The 24,608-nt window shown below is 39.5% G+C and overlaps 1 protein-coding gene across 1 annotated transcript in view; it reads left to right on the forward strand.

Moving 5' to 3' along the window:
* LOC136386927 (cAMP and cAMP-inhibited cGMP 3',5'-cyclic phosphodiesterase 10A-like) overlaps positions 1-15,077 on the forward strand; it is a 113,654-nt gene extending 98,577 nt beyond the window's left edge. The window contains 2 exon segments of the mRNA XM_066358041.1: positions 2,654-2,833; positions 14,867-15,077. Of these exon segments, the coding sequence (XP_066214138.1) occupies positions 2,654-2,833; positions 14,867-15,077 (391 nt within the window).
* Positions 15,078-24,608: the final 9,531 nt, after the last annotated feature.

The raw sequence follows: 24,608 nt of genomic DNA on the forward strand, positions 1-24,608 counted from the left end.
AAGAGCATTTACAGAGTCCAATCTAAGATCCCCCTATTCTAGAGAGACTAAAAACACATCCAGCAGCACGTGAGAATACTGTGTGCACTGTGACCGTGTGGGTATTGGCAGCAGAGGGACGAGTCACGTGCACACATGGATTGCATGTGGCTCCTCTTCAGGTCCCGTAAGTCAGCAGGTGAGCACATCAGCACCGGGGGACACCCTGTGGCTGACAGCATGTTAGGGGGAGCCCAGCTTGCAGGCACTCAGGGTGGAAGCAGAGGCCAGTGGCCTAATGGGACATGGTCATGCCAAAGCAGGGAGATGTCACAGCATGAGTTAGAGAAAAGGTTTCTGTTCTGTAGCATTTGGCTCTAGGACTGCAGAGAGCAAGGTTGAATGGGCCGGAAAGGTGGTTGAGTTCAGCCAGTCACCCAACCTTGAGCCGTTCCCTGTTCCCACCAGTCACTAAGCAGCCTTCCCTGCAGCTGCTGGGCCCATGGAGCTCACGCATGTTCTGAGCATGAGATGCGTCCCGCTCTGCCGAACTGACGTCCATTGGGTCACAGCCTGCACCTCGCCCTCTGGGCTCGCGGAGCTGCTGCCGTGAGGCTGTGTCACTACAGTCATGGTGATAGCCAGGAGAAACAGGGTCTTGTCAGTCAGAGGGACCTCTTCGTAATGTTCCAGCATAGCCATCATCTCAGAGAGACGCTGGATTCGTCTACACTTTGTAACTGGAAAGCAAAATCATGTATGTGAAAGTGCTTTTTAGACTTAGCACTTTGTGCAAGCAGAAGACCATACAGCCCTTGCTCTCGGGGAGGTAGCCACCCAGAACCAACTGCTGCATGCACCGGAGGACATTGTGGACATTTACGGACTCCCGAGGGTGAATGACACAGAAAGACTGAGGGCAAGGACATAGTGTGCATATGCAGCTTTACTCCAGAGCGACAGGAAGCAGACAGCATGTAGTAGATGTCTGATCTTGTACAGAAATACACTTTAATAACTTTACAATTTAATATATCTCATCAGCCAATCATAGTAGCTTACAGCAAGTAAGAACACTCAAAAACCAAATTTTGGTAGCACCATGATGATTGTAAATGAAATAATTAAAATATTATTAGTGAATCCACAAATTTTACACATCTTAATTATCTCAACCTTTTTTCTGTTTGGAGAAAAGCAACCCATTTTTGTCTCAATTACAAATAAAAACTTGAAATTCTCAGATGGAGAAAATAATGTAGAAAGTTTTTTAAAGATGCCCATATAGAAGGAGAATTCTGGGACAGTAGAATCAAATTGACCAGCCTTGGGGCCTTGCTGGGAGGGACACGCTGCACTGTCCCCACCCCAAGGATGGGAGGGAAGGTGGCCCGGGCTTGCTCCTGTGTGATTGGCATTTTGTGTGTGAGCTCTTGCGCATGGGGAGTGTTTAGTGTGCTGACATGCACTTTACTTTGAGGTTGGGGGGCGCATTCTTCCAGGGCAGGGGTAGTCAACCTGGTCCCTCCCACCCACTAGGGGGCGCTCCAGCTTTCATGCTGGGCGGTAGCAGAGTAACCAAAACATAAATAAAAAGATAGATTTAACTATGTAAATTGTTTTATAAAGATTTATTCTGCCAAACAGTGAAAATCTGGCATAAAGTACTTGGTAAGTAATTATTATTATATGCTTTAACTTGCTCTAACTCTGCTTTATAAATTTTTTTTTAATTTTTTTTTTTTTTTTTTTTTACAGAGACAAAGAGAGAGTCAGAGAGAGGGATAGACAGGAACAGACAGACAGGAATGGAGAGATGAGAAGCATCAATCATTAGTTTTTTCTTGTGCCTTGCAACACCTTATTTGTTCATTGATAGCCTTCTCATACGTGCCTTGACTTCCGACCTTCAGCAGACTGAGTAACCACTTGCTGGAGCCAGTGACCTTGGGCTCAAACTGGTAAGCTTTTGCTCAAACCAGATGAGCCTTCGCTCAAGCTGGCAACCTCAGGGCCTCGAACCCGGGTTCTCTGCATCCCAGTCCGATGCTCTATCCACAGCACCACCGCCTGGTCAGGCTATAAATTTTATAAAGTAAAGTTACTTCCCTACTTTATAAATCATCATTACTGTGGAACTGGTGGGCGGTTAGAAAATTTTACTACTAACAGAGATACAAAAGTGGGCGGTAGGTATAAAAAGGTTGACTACCCTTGTTCTAGGGTAAGGAGACAGGATGTCTGTTCATTACGCTTGCTGAAGTGGACAAGGATAGAGGTGACTTGTAGCTCATTAATTTTCAGTATAATATTAAAAGCACTACACTTTTAATTTAAGAAGAAAAAATTTTTATTTAAATACTTTACATTTTTCAGGCCTTCAGTAACTGATTAGACATATCCACAAACTAGGTAGGTATGTAGTCCTGTCACTGAGATTTTGTGGCAGCAGATGATTTTACCATCACTGAAATAGTTCATTCAAGTACTGGTTTTGTTGTTGTAGCTGGAAGAGAAGGCACAACCCATTCCATTTGTCATTTCAGACTGTTCTTCTGTTCCCCCCAAACCTGTCATTGGCGGGCCAGGTGCCCCTGGCTCACTCTGCTACTGCCAGCCAGAAAGAAGCCACACGATCCGAGCTTGTGCTGGTCACTGGTGGTGTGTTTGTGTCTCTGCAGCTAGAAGGGCACAACATCTTCTCTACGCTGAGCTCCAGCGAGTACAAGCAGGTGCTCAAGATCATCTGCAAAATGATCATCACTACCAGCCTGGTGCTCTACATCGGAAACAGGAAGCAGCTGGAGGAGATGTACCAGAGCGGCTCACTGAACCTCAACAACCAGTCACACAGGTAGGGGGGTCTGAGAGCTGGGAGCCCAGCAGCTGTGATCAGAGTCCACACACCTCTAAAAACAGAAGTGCAGCTTTTGGAGAGGAATGTGTCTGGATTCATTTTTTGTGCATATGGGTGTCCCGTTGTTGAAGAGACTGTCTTTATCCACTGTTTGGGTTTTGCTTTTTTGTCAGACTTCAGTTGACACTGTTATGTGGGTCTACTTGGGGGCTTTCTGTTCTGTTCCATTGATCTATTTGTCTGTTCTCCCACTGTGCTGATGACTACAGTAGATTTATAGTTAGCCTTGAAGTCGGGCGATGCCAGGCCTCCAACATTGTGTGAGCTATTCTGGGTCTTAGGCCTCCATACAAACAAGCATTTCATTTTGGGAGGTGCTAATATAATAAGTACTATGTTCCTAATTTATAATTTCACTTCTTCCTTGCCAGTACACAAGGGAAGCAGTTGACTTTTGTGTATTGACCTTGTATCCTTCCATCTCTGTGTAATCACCTGTTAGGTCCAGTGGTGTTCTTGTCTGTTCTTTTGGATTTCCTACAAAGATAAACATGTCATCTGTGAACAAGGACAGTTTTATATCTTCTTTCTCAATAAGTATATCTTTTATTTCCTATTATTGTCTTACTGCATTGTTAAGGACTTCTGGTCTTATGTTAAAAAGGAGAGTTTAGAAGAAAGGATACCCTTACCTTATTCCTCATCTTAGAAAAAAGCTTCTGGTTTCTTCCCATTAAGTATGATGCTAGCCGTACATCTTTATCAAGTTGAGGTTACCTCCATCCCTAGTTTACTGAGAGCTGCCATCATGAATGAGTGTTGAGTATTGTTGGATGAATGTTATGCATCTATTGATATGATCATGTGATTTTCTTTGGTCTGTTGGTAATATGATAGATTAAATTATTTTTGAATATTGAACTATCCTTGCATACCTGAGATGTATCCTACTTGGTCATGGTGTATAATTCCTTTTCTGCAGGATTGGATTTGATTTGCTAAAATTCTGTTGAGGATTTTTTACATCTACGTTCATGAGAACTGTTGGTCTGTAGTTTTCTTTTCCTGTAATGTCTTTGTCAAGTTTTGGTCTTGGGGCAGTGCCAGCCTCATAGAATGAGGGAGTGTTTTCTTGCTTTTATGCACAAAGAGGAATTATAGTGAATTGATACAATTTTTTTTCTTCAAATGTTTGATAGAACTCACCAGTGAACCATTCTGGACCTGGTTCTTTCTGTTTTGGAAAAGTTATTTAGTATTAACTCAATCATCTGTAATAAATAAAGTACTTTCAGATTGTTTTTATTATTGTGTATATTTTGGCAGATCCTTCAAGAAGTTGGTCCATTTCATCTTGGTTGTCAAGCTTGGGGCACAAAGTTTTTCATGATATGTATGCCTGGTCACTTTTTCATGTCCATGGGATCTGTAGTGATGTTCTTTTCTCATTTATGATATTAGTAACTTGTATCCTCTCTCTTTTCTTCTCAGACTTGTCAGAGGCTTATTGATTTTATTGATCTATTCAAAAAACAGGTTTGCGTTTGATTTTCTCTGTTGATTTTCTATTCTCAATTTTTTTTTTTTTTTGTATTTTTCTGAAGCTGGAAACGGGGAGAGACAGTCAGACAGACTCCGCATGCACCCGACCGGGATCCACCTGGCATGCCAACCAGGGGCGACGCTCTGCCCATCAGGGGGCGATGCTCTGCCCCTCCGGGGCATCGCTCTGTTGCGACCAGAGCCACTCTAGCGCCTGGGGCAGAGGCCAAGTAGCCATCCCCAGCGCCCGGGCCATCCTTGCTCCAATGAAGCCTCGGCTGCGGGAGGGGAAGAGAGAGACAGAGAGGAAGGAGAGGAGGAGGGGTGGAGAAGCAGATGGGCGCTTCTCCTGTGTGCCCTGGCCAGGAATCGAACCCGGGACTTCTGCATGCCAGGCCGATGCTCTACCACTGAGCCAACCGGCCAGGGCCTCTATTCTCAATTTTATTGATATCTGATCTAATTCTTATTTCTTTTTTTCTGCTTACTTAAATTTAATTTGCCATTATTTTTCTAGTTTCATAAAGTGGAAGCTTATAGATTTTCTCTTGATTTCTTCTGTGACTTATGTTGTATTTAGAAGTGTGCTGTCCAATCTCCAAGCATTTAGAGATATTTTCCCTCCAGTTTTCTGTTATTTGTACCTAAACAATTCCATTTTTGTCTAAGAGCATACAATATATGATTTCTGTTCTTTTAAGTTTGTTAAGGTGTAGTTCATGGCCCAGAACATGGTCTACTTTGGTGACTGTTTTATGTGAGCTGAAAAGAATGAGTCTTCTGCTGTTGTTGCATGAAGCAATCTATTGAAGCTAACTGTATCCAGTTATTTGATGAAGTTGTTGCATTCAGATATGACCATTCTAACTTTCTGCCTCTTGTTCTGTCTGTTTCTGAAAGAGGGGTGTTGTAGTCTCTTGCTAAAAGAATGGATTCATCTTTTCTCCTTGGAGTTCTGCAAATTTTTGCTACACATATTTTGATGTTCTATTGTTAGGCACATGCAAATTTAGAATTGTTATATATTCTTAATAAATTACCCCTTTCTCATTATGTAATGCTTTTATTTATCCTTGATAAATTTTCTTGCTTGTAAGTTTACTGTATTTGACATAAATATAGCCACTCCCATTTTCTTTTGATTGGCATCAGTGTAGCATATCTTTGTCCACTCATTCACTTGTAATCATTATGTGTCTTTTTATTTAAAGTGTGTTTCTTGTAGATAGCGGGCAGTTGGAACCTACTCTGACCATCTCTCGCTTCAGGTCATAGTCCTTACTATTTAAAATGATTATTGATATTGTTGAAAAATATCTGCCATATTTGTTACTGTTTTATGTTCTTGGCTGTGCTCTTTGTTCCTGTTTTTGTGTTCCATTCTTTTCCATTTTTTGTTCTTTATTTGATAATTTTATGGGATTGATTTTTTTTCCTTTTTAGCACATCAGCTATACAGCATTTAAAGGCATTTTTTAGTAGTGACCCCAGAATGAAAATAGTTTTTCAAAACTTAGATCATAAGAGTATGAAATTTTGCTGAACATCTTTCATCCTAAGAAAATCCAAATTAGAACCACAGCAGTGTACCACTCACATTCTCCAGAATTGCCACAATTTAAAAAGAACAACAACACCAAGGATTAGCAAGAATGTGAGACTATCAAAGTGTATACTAATTTGTTGGTGCTTGGAGTATAAAATGTATGGCTGCTTTGGAAAATACTTTTTAAGTTTCTTTTTTTAAAATAGATAAATTTTTATTAATTTTAATAAGGTGACATCAATAAATCAGGGTACATCTATTCAAAGAATACATTTCTAGGTTATCTTGTCATTCAATTCTGTTGCATACCCATTCCCCAAAGTCACATTGTCCTCCATCACCTTCTATCTAGTTTTCTTTGTGCCCCTCTCCCTCTCCCTCCTTCCCTTCCCCTGCCTCCCGTAACCACCACATTCTTGTCCATGTCTCTTAGTCTTGTTTTTATATCCCACCAATGTGTGGAATCCTGCAGTTCTTGGGGTTTTTTTGATTTACTTATTTTACTCCGTATAATGTTATCAAGATCCCACCATTTTGTTGTAAGTGATCTGATGTCATCATTTCTTATGACTGAATAGTATACCATGTTGTATATGTGCCACATCTTCTTTATCCAGTCTTCTAATTTTTTTTACAGTGATTAAAGCCTTTAAGCAAACTCTTGGCAAATACAGCAAGAATCCATAAAAGAGTAGTGTCCTTAACAAGTTCACCAAGTCCAAGTTGGCCCCAACACCATGCCAAATCCCTGAAAAATGCAACCCAACCCCAGTTAGATCTGTTAGAAGCTGTCACAAAAAGCAGGAGTCCAGGAAAAGTCCACATGGCACTAGAAATGTCACAATTCTATACTTTGCAGCTCACATCCAAGTCCCAGTGACTACTGCTTCTAGCTAGTAATGATTCAGGTAGACTGAAAAAGCCATCTGCAGCATGTGTGGAGATGAATCTTCTGTTCTCCTCTGCCTGGAGAGATGAGACCAGGTTGCTTTTCCCTGAAGCTCTGCGACTGTGGCATGGTAAAGAGAACCTTGGGATACACTAAGCTGGGTGGCAAAGGTAGATTCATAATAGAAGTTGGCAAAAGGGGGAAAGAGAGCTCTAAATTAGAAGTAGGTCCCAGCCTGAAATATGAGTTGGGCATTGAGGTTGGAGGAATAAAGGAAACACCATATATTAAACAAAGCAGCAGAAAATAGGACAATCAACACCCAAAACAGAGATCTTCGAGGGAGGAATAAAAAACCTGACTATTCAAGCAAGACATAGTTAAGTGGCCCTTGTACAAATGAGATCAGTTTACCTGCTTCTTGGAAGAAATGCCCTAGGCTCGTCTACAGTGTTGTAGATGGGACAACAGCCCTGGGCACCTTCAGCCTTCAGTCGCAAAACCCAGCATTCTGGGCAAGGTTAGGTCATAGGTGGCTGGAGCTAGGCTGGATTAGACTAAACCCTCCCTTAGAGGAGAAAGGGAGAAACCTACATTTCAGTGTCCCTGTTTTTTCATAGCAGAGGCATGTATGTCTGGCAGGTAGTAGTTTGCAGGAGAAAAAGATTTGGCATCTCCTGTTCATCAGCATTCAAAGAAATTTAAAATTTTTTAAGTAAAAAGCATGATATGGTAGACCCATAGGAGTTCCAGAATATGACTCCCCCCTTTAAAAATTTTTTAAATTGACTTTAAAATATTTGCTGGGTACACTTTAATAATACCTTGACTTTAAATATTGTAAGAAATACACATAATTTGAAAGGTTTGACAAAATACAGTAAATGCTTTTGCTCCATATGCAGGAGCATTGTCAGTTTAACCAGTTTAGGAAATCCAATAATAGAAAAGTGCATACAGACAATGAGCTATAACATGCTTAGCAGCCTCTTCTGTTCTGACAGAGGTTACTATAAATCCAGAATATGTATCCACTGTAACTTGGATATAGGACTGTTTGCCAAAGGAAGGTATATGAGTAACATCCATTTGCCAAAGTTGTCCTGGTAGGGGTCCTTGAGGGTTAACTTCAAATGAAGGGACAGATTTTAGTATAGGACCCCTTGGACAGGATTTTCCAATCTGCCATGCTGTTTCCCAAGAAAGTTGAAACTGTTTAAACAGGGCTGCAGCATTCTGGTGATAAATACTATGAGACTGAATTGCTCAATCTGTCATGGTTGCTCCAAATAATTTTCTTTTGGGTAGCTTGATCAACAAGGGCTAAAGCTCCAGGGAGCATGGAGTGAGCTCAAGTATGTCCTATAAAACATCGAGCTCTATGTTGACATTCAAGTCTTTGAAGAAGGAGGAACTGCTGAAATAGTTTATCAGCATTTGTCCCTAAGACAACAGTCTTTATATTGGAAACACCATAAGTAAATATTTGCTGTCTGTATATAGAGTAAAGAGGGAATATGGCAAATGCTGAAAAGCCATGATAATGGCATATAATTCTAGTCTTTGAGCTGATTTTAAGTTGACAGTTTCAGTATAACGTCCATTGATTTGCAAGAGTGATTTGCCATTTAGTGGAAGTTTCCCAGAGCCATTGTTGTTGATCCTTTGAAAAAAGGAACAATAATTTTGAGGCTCAAAACCTATAAGCTGTAAGGGTTGCCTATGCCCGTTGATAATCCAGGAGGCAACAAGATCAAAATATGGATGTGTATTCCATGGGCTATTAGATGGTTCAATGTGCCCAAGCTGTAGCTGCTCTTGTACCCATTGAGCAGCTGCCCTAATTTTCTCCTGAGAAAGGTCAATTGGTCTACCCATACAGGATTATCTGATTTCCAAGTAATTGGGTCTGCACAATGCATTATTGAGGTAGCAGGAGCTACCAAGGCCCCTATGCTAAATTTTGATATCCTAATCCACACCTTCTGGTATTGAGTGCCACTTCTAGGAGGGTGAGAACTCCTCACTGTACTTTCCTTAGTCCCTTGGTGGGCAAAAATTCCTGATCAAGCATCTGAGTACTGACTAAACCATTAGGACTGACAAGCAACACTCCCATATTTTTCAAAACATCTCTACCACACAAATTAACTGGACATCCAGGGAGCACATAAGGCTTAAAAAAACCAGAATGACCTTCTTAATCTTCCCAATTTAGAAAAATAGAACTTCATGGAGGGATTTACTCTGCCCTATACCTTGTAATTCTGTGGCTGCTGCATGAGTGGGCCAGGAAGGAGGCCAATGTAGCTTAGCAATAACAGATACATCAGCTCCAGTATCTAAAAGTCCTTTAATTTATGCTCATGTATTGTTAGTTCCATTTTAAGGTGTTCCTGACCTATTTTTTTTAATCCAATATTCAAAATCAGAGGAGCTAAATCACCAATTTGCTTGGGGCCCCTTTTGCAGGACGTGGCCTGAGAAGCAGAATTAGCATCCTTATACTATTCTTCTAATTGCCTGAATTAGCCGTGAGACAAACTTTTTTTGATTAATTTTAATAGGGTGACATTGATAAACATTGTCTTCCATCACCTTCTAACTGGTTTTCTTTATGCCCCTCCCCTCCCACAACACCCTCCCTCTTCTCCTCTCCACCCTGTAACCCTAACATTGTAGTCCATGTCTCTGAGTCTCATTTTTATGTCCCACCTATATATGGAATCATATAGTTCTTAGTTTTTTCTGATTTACTTATTTGCTCAGTATAATGTTATCAAGATCCATCCATGTTATTGTAAATGATCAGATGTCATCATTTCTTATGACTGAGTAGTATTCCATAGTATATATATACCAAAGCTTTTAATCTACTCATCCTCTGACGAACATTTAGGCTGTTTCCAGGTCTTTGCTATTGTGAACACTACTGCCATAAACATGGGAGTGCATTTCTTCTTTTCAAACAGTGCTCTTGTGTTCTTGGGGTATATTCCTAACAGCGGTAGAGCTGGGTCAAAAGGCAGTTCGATTTTTAATTTTTTAAGGAATCTCCATACTGTTTTCCACAGTGGCTGCACCAGTCTGCATTCCCACCAGCAGTGCAGGAGAGTTCCCTTTTCTCCACATCCTCGCCAGCACTTATTCTGTGTTGTTTTATTGATGAGCGCCATTCTGACAGGTGTGAGGTGATATCTCATTGTGGTTTTAATTTGCATTTCTCTAATAATTAGTGATGTTGAGCATTTTTCATATGCCTATTGGCCATTTGTATGTCCTCTTCAGAGAAGTGTCTATTCATTTCTTTTGCCCATTTTTGGATTGGATTGTTTCTTTTCCTGATATTAAGTTTTAGAAGTTCTTTATAAATTTTGGTTATTAACCCCTTATCAGGTGCATTGTCAAATATATTCTCCCATTGTGTAGTTTGTCTTTTTATTCTGTTCTTTTGTCTTTAGCTGTGCAGAATCTTTTGATTTTGATAAAGTCCTATTGGTTTATACTGTCTTTTATTTTACTTACCTGTGGAGACCAATCGGCAAATATACTGCTGCGAGAGATGTCAGAGAGCTTACTGCCCATGTTTTCTTCTAAAATACTTATGGTTTTACAGCTTACATTTAAGTCTTTTATCCATTTTGAGTTTATTTTTGTGAATGGTGTAAGTTGGTGGTCTAGTTTCATTTTTTTGCAGGTAGCTGTCCTATTTTCCCAACACCATTTGTTGAAGAGGCTGTCTTTACTCCAATGTATGCTCTTACCTCCTTTGTCAAATATCAGTTGGCCATGAAAGTGCAGGTTTATTTCTGGATTCTCAGTCTGTTCCATTGATCATATGCCTGTTTTTATGCCAGTACAAGGCTGTTTTGAGTACAATGGCCTTATAGTATAACTTGATATTAGAAAGTGTAATACCTCCTGCTTTATTCTTCCTTTTCAAGATTGATGAGGCTATTTGTGTTCTCTTTTGGTTCCATATAAATTTTTGGAATATGTGTTCTATATCTTTGAAATAAGTCATTGGTATTTTAATCAGTATTGCATAGCATTTATAAATTACTTTGGGTAACATAAAGATTTTAATGATGTTTATTCTTCCTATGAGCACGTTATATGCCTCCACTTGTTTGTATCTTCCCTGATTTCTTTTATCAATGTTTTATAATTTTCTGAGTACAAGTCTTTAATCTCCCTGATTAAATTTATTCCTAAGTACTTTATTTTGTGGTTGCAATGGTAAAAGGTATTGATTCCTTAATTTCTCTTTCTGACAGTTTATTATTAGTATATAAAAATGTCTCTGATTTCTCAGTATGGATTTTATATTCTGCCACCTTGCTGAATTCATTTATCAGGTCTAGTGGTTTTTTGACTGTAACGTTAGGGTTTTCTAAGTACAATATCTTATCATCCGCAAATAATGATAATTTTACTTCTTCTTTTCCAATTTGGATGCATTTTATTTCTTTTTCTTGTCTGATTGCTGTGGCTAGGACTTCCAGAACTATGTTGAATGAGAGTGGTGAAAGGGGGCACCTCTGCCTTGTTCCTGATCTTAAGGGGAGTGCTTTTAATTTTTGCCCATTTAGTATGATGTTGGTTGTATGTTTGTCATAGATGGCCTTTATCATGTTGAGGTATGTTCCCTGTATTCTCACTTTGCTGAGAGTTTTGATCATGAATGGGTGCTGGATTTTATCAAATGCTTTTTCTGCATCTATTGAAATTATCATGTGGTTTTTCTCCTTGGTTTTGTTTATGTGATGAATCACATTGATTGATTTGTAAATATTGTATCAGTCTTGCCTCCCCAGAATAAATCCTACTTGATCCTGGTGTATGATTTTTTTTCATATATTGTTGGATCCGGTTTGCTAATATTTTGTTGAGGATTTTTGCATCTAAATTCATCAGGGATATTGGCGTATAATTTTCTTTTTTCATGTTGTCTTTGCCTGGTTTTGGAATCAGGATTATGCTTGCTTCATAAAAGGAGCTTGGATGTCTTCCTTCCTCTTGAATTTTTTGAAATAGCTTGAGAAGGATAGGAGTTAGTTCTTCTTTGAATATTTGGTAGAATTCACTTGTGAAGCCATCAGGCCCAGGACTTTTCTCTTTTGGGAGGTTTTTGATAACTGTTTCAATCTCATTTGTTGTAATTGGTCTGTTTAGGTTTTCTAATTCTTCCAGATTAATTTTTGGAAGATTATGTTTCAAGGAATTTGTCCATTTTACCTAGGTTGTCTAGTTTTTTGGCGTACAGTTCTTCATAGTATTTTCTTACAATATTTTGTATTTCTGTTGTGTCAGTTATCTCTCCACTTTCTTTTCTAATTTTATTTATTTGAGTCCTCTCTCTTTTTCTCTTGGTGAGTCTGGTTAAAGTTTCATCGATCTTGTTTACCTTTTCAAAGAACTAGCTCCTGGTCTCATTGATCCTCTGTATTGTTTCTTTAGACTCTATGTTATTTATTTCTGTTCTGATTTTTATTATTTCCTTCCTTCTACTAGCTCTGGGCTTTACTTGCTGTTCTTTTTCTAGTTCTTTTAGAGGGAGGGTCAAGTTGTTTATTTGAGCTTTTTCTAGCTTCTTGAGGTATGCCTGTAATGCTATAAACTTCCCTCTCAGGACTGCTTTTGCTGTGTCCCATAAATTTTGAGTTGATGTTAGCTCATTATCGTTTGTTTCTAGGAATTTTAAAATTTCTTCTTTGATCTCATTGTTTACCCATTCATTATTTAATAACATGTTATTTAGTTTCCAAGTGTTTGAGTACTTTTCAGTTTTTCTGTTGTAGTTGATTGCTAGTTTAATGCCATTGTGATCAGAGAAAGTGCTCGATATGATTTCAATCTTCTTAAATTTGTTGAGACCACTTTTGTGCCCTAACATGTGGTCTATTCTAGAGAATATACCATGAGCGCTTGAAAAGAAGGTATATTCTGCTGTTTTATGGTGAAAGGTTCTGAAGATATCTATTAAATCGAGTTGATCTAATATGTCCATTAAGTCTGCTGTTTCTTTGTTAATTTTCTTTCCTGAGGATCTATCTAATGATGTTAATGGGGTATTGAAATCCCCTATTATTATAGTATTGCTGTTGATCTCACCTTTTAAATTCATCAAAGTCTGCTTTACATATTTAGCTACTCCTATATTAGGTGCGTAGATATTTATAATGGTTATATCTTCCTTTTGAATTGCTCCCTTTATCATTATGTAGTGACCTTCTTTATCTCTAACTATAGTCTTTGTCTTAAAGTCCATTTTGTCTGATATAAGTATTGCTACCCCAGCTTTTTTTTCATTTCCATTTGCATAAAATGTTTTTTCCATCCTTTTTTCTTCAGTCTATGTGCATCTTTTGATTTAAGGTGTGTCTCTTGTAGGCAGCATATGTATGGGTCCTGTTTTCTTATCCACGCAGCTATCCTATGTCTTTTGATCAGATCATTTAATCCATTTACATTTAAGGTTATTATTGATATGTAATTGTTTATTGCCATTTTATTCTTTAAAACTGTATTCCTCTTTTGTTATATTCTTTTTCTCCTTTGATCTGTTTACAACAGGTCCCTTAGCATTTCTTGCAGGCTTGGTTTGGTTGTAGTAAATTCCTTGAGATTTTTTTTTTTGTCTGTAAAGCTTTTTATTTCTCCTTCAATTTTAAATGATAGCCTTGCTGGATAAAGTAGTCTTGGTTGTAGGTTCTTGTTCTGCATTACTTTGAATATTTCTTGCCATTCCCTTCTGGCCTCAAGTGTTTCTGTTGAGAAGTGAGAAGTCATCCTTATGGGGGCTCCTTTGTAGGTGATAGTCTTTTTTTCTCTAGCAGCTTTTAATATTTTCTCTTTATCACTTAGCTTTGGTGTTTTAATTATGATGTGTCTTGGTGTTGATTTCTTTGTGTTTCTCCTTAATGGAGTTCTCTGTGCTTTCTGAACATGTGAGATGTTTTTCTGCCTTAATTAAGGGAAGTTTTTAGCTATGGTATGCTTGAACAAAGTCTCTATCCCTTGTTCTTTCTCTTCTTCTCCTATGATGTGGATGTTATTTCTCTTCTTGTTGTCACAGAGCTCTCTTAGAATTTTCTCAAACTTTTTGAGTCTCTCTTTTTTTTCTGCTTTGCTTCCATGCCTTTATTTATCTTGTCTCTAACTCGCTGACTTGATTTTCCGCTTCATCCTTCTTGCTTTTAATTCCTTCCATGTGTTCTTTATTTCAGTTATTGTATTTGTCATTTCTGACTGATTCTTTTTTATTATTTCAATGTCCTTTTTTATATTTGCTATCTCTTTATTTAGGTGGTCTAAATGACCATCTACTGTTCTAATATCTTTGAGCATCCTAACAATCATTATTTTAAACTCTGCATCTGGTAATTTGGTTATATCTGATTCATTTAGCTTCTTTTCTGGGGATTTCCTCTTGGTTCATTTGTGTTGCATTTCTCTGCCTTCGCATTTTCTCTGAGTAAAGAAAGGTTTTGGCCCCTGGAGTCCACTGGGTATGGCCTGTGTTCCCTAGGTATGATCTGTCTGCATGCCCACCACCCCATCTTCTGTTGCTGCCTAGATCTTTTGGGTTTGGATGTTGCCATGTTGCCAGTGCCTGCCTACAGGGCCTGTTGCTGTGGTGTCCACCTCTCCTTCACGAGAGTGGCTCGGGTGCACAAGCCTTGTTGGCCATGGCCTTTGCCCTGCCCCTGTGTGTGGCATTATGCTCAGCCCTGAGGGCAGTGGTGAGCACCTTTGCTCAGCTGCGGGTCTCTGCCTTTTTCCGGGATTTCGCCCTGCCCTTGCAGGAGGAGCCTGCTCATGAACGGCTGCTATCCTTGGCTCTACTGGCCGGGCAGGACTGCATGCCCACACTCAGCTCAGTAGCGGAACTCCGCCTGTTCTGGGCTTTTTGCTCCAACTCCATGGGAGGAGCCAGCTCCCAAGTCAGACCACAAGCCTCAGTTCAATGGGCAGGGCCAGGCTGTGTCTCTGCGCCATTGTTCAAGGGCTGATCTCCACCCCTTCTGGGGTTCCCGCCCTTCTCCCACAGGCTGAATTACAGGCTGCTGGCAGCTGGGCATGACTTCTTTTGCACGCCTACTCCTTCCCAGCTTGGCAAGACTGAGCTCACACATGAGGCCAGTAGCGGCCAGCAGGCTTCCGCCCCTGCTTACAGAACCACGCCTCCATGTCCTGCCTCAACCCGCCCTCCAGTGAGCCTTCAGCTGTGTGGGGTGCAGGCGCTGCAGCTCAGACCCTAACACTCACTACTGTAGACCCGAAAGCTCCCTCCTTCTAAGCAACTCTGCTCTGAGTGCTGTGGGAGAGCTTTATGGCTGGTGTCCTGCTTCACATGTCAGCAGGCAAGGTGCAAGGCGGGGAGTGGCAAGATCCCTTCAGGACTCCATGCAGGACAGGACGGTGGTAACATGGGGTGGGTGTCACATGACAGGCAGCCTGTGAGCCACAGACACACAGAGAGAGATGGGAGGGTAGGGAGAGTCGAGGCTGTGTTGAGATTGGGAATCACCAGGGCACAGGGACAGCTCTCCTGTGACGAGGAGATTCAGAAGTGTGTCAGGTGTAACTCACGGTGGTGTGTTATGTGTGACGTGTAGCAAGTGTAGCTTGTGGTGGCTTTCTATGTACGACAGTGTCTACAATGAGGCACCCGGCAGCTTCTGATGTGATGTGGCCTCATTTCCACCCGCGGAGCAGGGATGTGCTGACTGTTTCCAGTGTCCTCAGTGTCCCCACTCCCTCCCTGTTCACTGACCCCCACGCCACTCGGCAGGAACCCAATGACCCTCCTTTGTCCTTCCCTTTCTAACCAGCTGAGAATGGCCTGCCTTGAACCCTGCTTGCTTTTGTCCTTGGTGTCTGGGACTGGGAGGCCCCAGGATTTGGTGGTTGGCAGCTCTTTTGGGAACACTGAGCTACGGTGCCCAGTCAGAGGCCCACGGGAGCCAGCCGGGCCCAGCAGGTAAGCTGCTGTCAGGGTCTGATGGCACCAGAAGCCATGTCGCTGAGCTGCACAAGGGGTGGGGTTGATTTTGGAGGCACAGTCCAGAAATCCTTTTAAAGATGGGAGCATCTTCCTAACCCTGCATCTCTTGTCCTGATAACAACCTCAGCCAGTGGGAGAAAGTCATCCATGGGGAAGAGAGTGTCATGTGGATCTTGTCACCACTGCCAGCCCTGGGACCCTCGGAGAAGCCCTCTGTGAAGACGGATGATTGATGCCCAAGGGGGCCGTCCCACCTGCAGATGCTCACCTCGCTTCTTTGACTTTTTTTCTTTTGTTTTTGTGGAGGCCGGAGAAGCATCCCTGCAGGTGACCTGAAGGGCCAATTGAAGCCACCACTCACAGCCACATAAACAGAACTCTCTTGAAACTAGATTTGTCCCATGTGGGTTTCCTTTTTTTCAGCATGCCTTCTAGATTTTGTTTTTTAACTTTGTACAGTCTTGGTGAACTTGGCTTTACAGGAATGTTCAAGTGCACTGGACATGTCTGCACATGGTGCACTTAGCTGCTAAGTCCTTCGCCTATCCTCAGTTTCTAAAATGCATTTGGTCTGGAGCATTCTGTGCTGCTCTTTGAATTCAAAATGAAGGTTGTGAGCTTTAACTAGACCTAAATTATTCACCACGCCTTGGGCTGTGCCTTTACTTTAAACTACTGTATCTTGCTTCTGCAGTCACATCTTTTTTTTTCTTTGCTTTTCTTGCTTAACTCTAATGAAAGACATTTCGGGGGAACAGACCTGTGGTGCATGGGACCCAGTGCAATGAGCAGGACCATTCTCTCCTTACAGATTTTACTCTGATTTTATTTGCATGGACCCTGGTGATGACAGCCCATGAATGTTCAGTCTTTTTTTTTTTTTTTTTTTGCAGCTTTCAAGAATTGTGATGTGCTTTTGTTGGGGTTCAGGTACATACGCATGGGTTTTTCAGATTTTGAAAATCACCTCTATATATATTTTAAACATGCTTTCTACACTTGGCTTAGTGTTTAATTCTTGAACAACAGTGATTTAGTCACATCCATGCATTTCTTCTGTTGCCAGTGTCAGCCAGATTTACCATACAGTGTACCTTACCTGAGTGTGCTGTGGGGGTATGGCCCCCTGCTTGTCAGGAGCCCCTGGCTGTGATGTTTTTACATTTGCATAAGTATTTACCTGCAACACATTTTGCAGATGTTTTTAAAAAGACGTATACTAAATTGAAATCAGTAATATCCAATCCAGCATACCTTTTTGCTTTCTGGCCTTTTTTTTTCTAACTGGACGTTTCGATTGTGTGAAGCATTTGATACATTGATGTGATTGATGTTAAAAATAGCAAAAAAAAAAAAAAAAAAAAAAAAAAAGAAAGAAAGAAACAAGTTTCAGTGGTGTTCTGGTTCTAAATTATTACAAGATGGAACAAAGAGAAAGACAACAGTGTTTCCCAAGAAACACGTTCAAAATCCATAGAAGCATCACTCTCTTCCCTCAGACTCAAGGCTTGTTCATCCTTGATCCTTGCCCCAATAGGACAAAGCAGTGCCCTGTTGCCTAAAGAGGGTGTGTGACTGACACCCCATGGGCCCACGAGGCTCTGTGGACACAGGTGAGGTCACCCAGGGACTCAGACAGAAACTTCCAGCTGCATGTGGGTTACCTAGTAGAGAATTCAGTTAGCAAAGGTGGTTTTTTAGCTGTTAGTGAGTACCGTGTATTTACAGAAGCCAAAATGGGCAGTTTTTATTGCTATTGCAAGTTGAGTTTTAACAGGGTATTTAATGATTGCTCTCCTAAAGTAACATCAAGTGATGGGCCATGCAACCTTTAGAAGTGACATAGGGGAGTGTTTCCCTATGATCTGTCGTATGGTGTATATTCTGTGTTTCTTTAGCATGCAAACTGAAGGTACAGTATATTTACCTGTAGGAGAAGGCATTGATTGCTGTACAATACCCCTACCTGTCCACCAGACCAGACCAGTAATGCATTTGAAATAATGTGCTCGCCCACACACTGTGAAGTAGTTAACAAAATTTGTAGAAATGCAGCATTTTGACTCTTTCGGAAAAGAGAAGATGACTTTCATTCCAAGTCCATATAAACAAGAGCTCCTGTCTCCCTCCCTCAGGCACCTGAGAGCCTGCTGGTGACAGTGTCCCACCCCCACAAACCACAGAACTGCTAGGGTGCAGTCGGTCACACGGCTCACAACAGCAGTGCACCCCACAAACCAGTTTATGGTCAACGACCCCATGCCCCAAGGGCTGCTGGGCTCACTTTTGGAAGGAGAAAAAATTTCAAGTGAACAATAACCAACTATGTTGCAGTGAATGAGTACATTTCAAAAAACAATTATTTTCTATGTATAATAGAAAACTTTGTAAAGATGCACATGGGCAATCACTTAAAGGGTTCTTCATTTGGCATTTATACACTATTGGTACTGTACATGTGTGTAACTTTTTCATGTATTCATTTGCAGTCTTTGTATTTAAAAGAAACCTTTCCTGTCATGTTTGTATGAAAGAACAGTAGTCATTTATTACAGCCTAAAGCAAGGTGTAAATAAATTTGTAATTCAAGCACCTGGTTATATATGCATCTGTGGGTGTTACGTTGCCAAACCTACCTTTGTTTTACATGCTTAGGAACAGCGGGAAGTCTTCTGGCAATATGTAATTATACATATAAAGTACATATATGATACATGAAGTGTATTTAGAGATTTTTTAAATAAATTTTTATTAATGTTAATGGGGTAACATTAATAAATCAGGGTACATATATTCAAAGAAAACATGTCCAGGTTATCTTGTCATTCAATTATGTTGCATACCCATTGCCCAGAGTCAGATTGTCCTCTGTCACCCTCTATCTAGTTTTCTTTGTGCCCCTCCCCCTCCCTCTAACCCTCTCCCTCCTTCCCTCCCACGTCCTCCCTCCCCCCACCCCTGGTTACCACCACACTCTTGTCCATGTCTCTTAGTCTCGTTTTTATGTCCCACCAATGTATGGAATCATGTAGTTCTTGGTTTTTTCTGATTTACTTATTGCACTCCCTATAATGTTATCAAGTTCCCACCATTTTGTTGTAAATGATCCGAAGTCATCATTTCTTATGGCCGAGTAGTATTCCATAGTGTATATATGCCACATCTTCTTTATCCAGGCTTCTATTGAGGGGCTTTTTGGTTGTTTCCATGTCTTGGCCACTATGAACAGTGCTGCAATGAACATGGGGCTACATGTGTCTTTACATATCAATGTTTCTGAGGTTTTCGGGTATATACCCAGTAGAGGGATTGCTGGGTCCTAAGGTAGTTCTATTTTCAGTTTTATGAGGAACCATCATACTTTCCTTCATAATGGTTGTACCACTTTACAGTCCCACCAACAGTGGATGAGAGTTCCCTTTTCTCCACAGCCTCTCCAACACTTGCTATTACCCGTCTTGTTGATAATAGCTAATCTAACTGGGGTGAGGTGGTATCTCATTGTAGTTTTGATTTGCATTTCTTTGATAACTAATGAAGATGAGCATCTTTTCATATATCTGTTGGTCATTTGTATTTCCTCCTGGGAGAAGTGTCTGTTCATGTCCTCTTCCCATTTTTTTATTGGATTGTTTGTTTGTTTGTTGTTGAGTTTTATGAGTTTTTTGTAAATTTTGGATATTAGGCCCTTATCTGAGCTGCTGTTTGAAAATATCATTTCCCATTTAGTTGGCTGTCTGTTTATTTTTATGTCAGTTTCTCTTGTTGAGCAAAAACTTTTTAGTCTGATGTAGTCCCATTCATTTATCTTTGCCTTCACTTCTCTTGCCTTTGGAGTCAAGTTCATAAAATGTTCTTTAAAACCCAGTTCCATGATTTAGTACCTAAGTCTTCCTCTATGTAATTTATTGTTTCAGTCTTATATTTAGGTCTTTGATCCATTTTGAGTTAATTTTTGTACATGAAGACAAGCTGTAGTCGAGTTTCATTCTTTTGCATGTGGCTTTCCAGTTTTTCCAACACCATTTGTTGAAGAGTCTTTCTTTTCTCCATTGTGTGTTGTTGGCCCCTTTATCAAAAATTATTTGACCATATATACACGGTTTTATTTCTGGACTTTCTATTCTGTTCCATTGGTCTGAGTGTCTATTTTTCTGCCAATACCATGCTGTTTTGATTATCGTGGCCCTATAATATAGTTTGAAGTCAGGTATTGTAATGCCCCCAGTTTCATTTTTTTTCCTTAGGATTGCTTTGGCTATTCGGGGTTTTTTATAGTTCCATATAAATCTGATGATTTTTTTGTTCCATTTCTTTTAAAAATGTCATAGGAATTTTGATGGGAATTGCATTAAATTTATAAATTGCTTTGGGTAATATGGCCATTTTGATTATATTTATTCTTCCTATCCAAGAACAAGAAATATTTTTCCATTTCATTGTGTCTTTTTCAATTTCTCTTAACAATGCTTTCTAGTTTTTGTTATATAGGTCCTTTACATTCTTTGTTATGTTTCTTCCTAGGTATTTTTTGTTGTTGTTGTTGCAATCGTGAAGGGGATTATTTTTTTTTAGTTTGTTTCTAATATTGTTGGCATATAGAAAGGCTATGGACTTTTGTATGTTAATTTTTTATCCTGCGACCTTACTGTATTGGCTTATTGTTTCTAGTAATCTTTTTGTGGAGTGATGCATAGGATCATATCATCTGCAAAAAGTGATACCTTTACCTCTTCTTTTCCGATATGGATGCCTTATATTTCTTCCTCTTGTCTGATTGCTCTGGCCAGAACTTCTAGCACCACGTTAAATAAGAGTGGAGAGAGTGGACAACCCTGTCTTGTTTCTGATTTAAGGTGGAAAGTCCTTAGTTTTATGCCATTTAATATGATGTTGGATGATGGTTATTCATATATGGCCTTTATCATGTTGAGATATTTCCCTTCTATACCCATTTTGTTGAGTGTCTTAAACATAAAGTTGTGTTGTATTTTATCGAATGCCTTTTCTGCATCTATTGATAAGATCATGTGGTTTTTGTTCTTTGTTTTGTTGATATGGTGTATTACGTTAACCGTTTTACGTATGTTGAACCATCCTTGAGATTCTGGGATGAATTCCACTTGATCATGATTTATTATTTTTTTAATATGTTGTTGTATTCGATTTGCCAGTATTTTGTTTAGTATTTTAGCATCTGTATTCATTAGAGATATTGGTCTGTAGTTTTCTTTCTTTGTGCCGTCCTTGCCAGGATTATGTTAGCCTCATAAAATGTGTTTGGAAGTATTGCTTCTTCTTCAATTTTCTGGAAGACTTTGAGTAGAATAGGAACCAAGTCTTCTTTGAATGTTTGATAGAATTCACTAGTATAACCGTCTGGCCTGGACTTTTATTTTTGGGAAGATTTTTAATAGTTTTTTCTATTTCCTCCCTGCTAATCGGTCTGTTTAGGCTTTCTGCTTCTTCATGACTCAGTCTAGGAAGGTGGTATTGTTCTAGGAATTTATCCATTTCTTCTAGATTGTTGAATTTGGTGGCATATAGTTTTTCATAGTATTCTACAATGATTCTTTGTATATCTATGATGTCTGTGGTGATTTCTCCTCTTTCATTTTGGATTTTATTTATATGAGTCCTATGCCTTTTTCCTTGGTGAGTCTTGCCAAGGGTTTGTCAATTTTGTTGATCTTTTCAAAGAACCAGCTTCTTGTTTTATTAATTTTTTTCTATAGTGTTTCTGTTTTCTATTTTGTTTATTTCTGCTCTGATTTTTATTATCTCCTTTCTTCAGCTGGTTTTAGGTTGTCTTTGTTCTTCTTTTTCTTGTTTCTTAAGGTGTGAAGTTAAGTGGTTCACTTGTGCTCTCTCTTGTTTGTTCTTATAGGCCTGAAGTGATATGAACTTTCCTCTTATTACTGCTTTTGCTGCGTCCCAGAGAATCTGATATGTCATACTGTCATTTTCATTTGTCTGTAAATATCTTTTGATCTCTGCGCTTATTTCTTCTTTGACCTATTCATTTTTTAAAAGTATGTTGTAGCCCTGGCCAGTTGGCTCAGAGGTAGAGCGTCAGCCTGGCATGCAGAAGTTCCGTGTTCAATTCCCAGCCAGGGCACACAGGAGGTGCGCCCATTTGCTTCTCCACCCCTCCCCCTCTCCTTCCTCTCTGTCTCTGTCTTCCCCTCCCGCAACTGAGGCTCCATTGGAGCAAAGATGGCCCAGGCACTGGAGATAGCTACTTGGCCTCTGCCCCAGGTGCTAGAGTGGCTCTAGTAGCAACAGAGCGATGCCCCAGAGGGGCAGAGCATTGCCCCCTGGTGGACAGAGCGACACCCCTGGTGGGTGTGCCGGGTGGATCCCGGTCGGGCGCATGTGGGAGTCTGTCTGACTGTCTCTCCCCGTTTCCAACTTCAGAAAAATACAAAAAAAAAAAAGAATGTTGCTTAGTTTCCACATTTTTGTTGGGGTTTTTTCCCTCTTTTTTGCAGTTGAATTCTAGTTTCAAAGCTTTATGATCAGAATATATGCTTGGTACAATTTCAGTTTTTCTGAATTTGCTGATGTTATCTTTGTGGCCCAACATATGGTCAATTCTTCAGAATGTTCCATGTACACTAAAGAAAAATGTATACACTGTCACTTTGGGATGAAGCGTCCTATAGATGTCTATCATATCCAGGTGCTCTAGTGTTTCGTTCAAGGCCAATATATCTTTATTGATTCTCTGTTTGGATGACCGATCTAGAGCCGTCAGCGGTGTATTGAGGTCTCCAAGTATGATTGTATTTTCGTCAGTGTTTGTTTTTAGGTCAATACTAGCTGTCTTATATATTTTGGTGCTCCTTGGTTTGGTGCACATATATTAAGGATTGTTATGTCTTCTTGATTCAGTGTCCCCTTGTTCATTATGAAATGACCATTTTTGTCTCTGAGTACTTTTTCTGTCTTGTTGTCAGCATTATTAGATATGAGTATTGCTACACCTGCTTTTTTTGGATGTTATTTGCTTGGAGTATTGTTTTCCAGCCTTTCACTTTGAATTTGTTTTTATCCTTGTTGCTTAGATGTGTTTCTTGTAGGCAGCATACAGATGGATTTTCTTTTTTAATCCATTCTGCTACTCTGTGCCTTTTTATTGGTAAGTTTAATCCATTTACATTTAGTGTAATTATTGACACTTGTGGGTTTCCTATTGCCATTTTATAAATTGCTCTCTGTTAGTTTTGTATCTTGTTTGATTCTTCTCTTTTGTTTTTCTATCATTTGTTTTTGTTTGTTTGTATTCCATACTTCTTTCTTCTGCTGCTACCTTTTTAAAGTCATGTGCTTCTGTGGTGGTTTTCAAGTGTGGTTACCATTAAGTATTGAAAAGTGTACCTACCATATTCATTGTAGTATTATATCTTATGAGTGTTTCTGTACTCCATCATCCTTTGGTACTGTTAATCTCCATCCTCTCCCCCCCTCCTTTTTTTGTTTTTGTTGTCATAGTTTAAATTTGGTTTTATTGTGTTCTTGGTGTAGCTGTTATTTGTGGTTTTGTTTTCTTTTGTTCTTTGAATCTGGTTGGAAAACCCCTTTTAGTATTTCCTGGAGTGGGGGCTCTCTGATCATCAATTCTCTCATCTTTTATGTATTTGTGAATGTTCTTATTTCTCCTTCATACTTGAAGGATAGCTTGTCTGAAAATTCCTCTCTTTCAGGGCTTTGAATATTGGGGTCCACTCTCTTCTAGCTTGTAGAGTTTCTGCTGAGAAATCTGATGATAATCTAATAGTCCTTTCTTTATATGTTGTATTCTTCTTTTCCCTAGCTGCCTTGAGAATTTTTTCTTTGTTGTTGGTTTGTGCCATCTTCATTATGATGTGCCTTGGAGTAGGCTTGTTGTGGTTAAGAAAACTCGGTGTTCTGTTTGCTTCTTGATTTTGAGGCTTTAGTTCTTTCCACAGGCTTGGGAAGTTCTCATCTATTACTTGTTTGAGTATATTCTCCATTTCTTTTTCTCTCTCTTCTCCATTTGATATACCTATTATTCTTATGTTATTCTTTTTGATGGAGTCAGACAATTCCCATAGGGCTTTCTTTTTCTTTTCTTTTTTTTTTTTTTTTTTGAGTCTCTTTCCTCTTCTCTCTGCTGTGCCTTAATTTGCTTGTCTTATATTTCACTAATCCTACCTTATATCTGGCCTGTTCTATTAGCTAAGCTTGTTACCTCATTTTTCAGCTTGTGAATTGAGTTTTTCATCTCTGTTTGATTTGTTTTTATAGTTTCAATTTCCTTGGTAATATATTTTTTGTGTTCATTGAGTTGTTTTCTGAGCTCCCTGTGTTTTCTTGTATATCTTTGAGTATTTTAGGATTTCTATTTTAAATTCTCTGTCATTTAGCTCCAATGTTTCCAATATATTAAATTTTTTCTCCATAGATTTTTCCTCATCTATCTGTGTTACTTTTCTATCTTTTGTATCCATGATATTTGATTTCCATTTTCTTAATGGCATTTGAGGGTGGTCTTGTTGATAGCACTAATGAGAATTAATATGGAATAAAAAGTAAAAAAATTTGGAAAAAAAAGAAAAAACTCTAATAATAATTTATTATTCCCCCCCCCTTTTCTTTCTCCTTTTCCCTTCCTCTCTGCTCCTCATTAGGAAAATATTGTGATGACCTGTGAATTATATTATGCTAAATGGAACAAAAACTGCCTATAATGGAGGGCCTGAATTGGGGGGAAGTGTTCAAGGGGCAAAAAAGGAAGTAGGGACCTACAAAATGCAAAGAA

This window comes from Saccopteryx leptura, unplaced genomic scaffold, assembly GCF_036850995.1.
Source record: "Saccopteryx leptura isolate mSacLep1 unplaced genomic scaffold, mSacLep1_pri_phased_curated manual_scaffold_21, whole genome shotgun sequence".
NCBI lineage: Eukaryota > Metazoa > Chordata > Mammalia > Chiroptera > Emballonuridae > Saccopteryx > Saccopteryx leptura.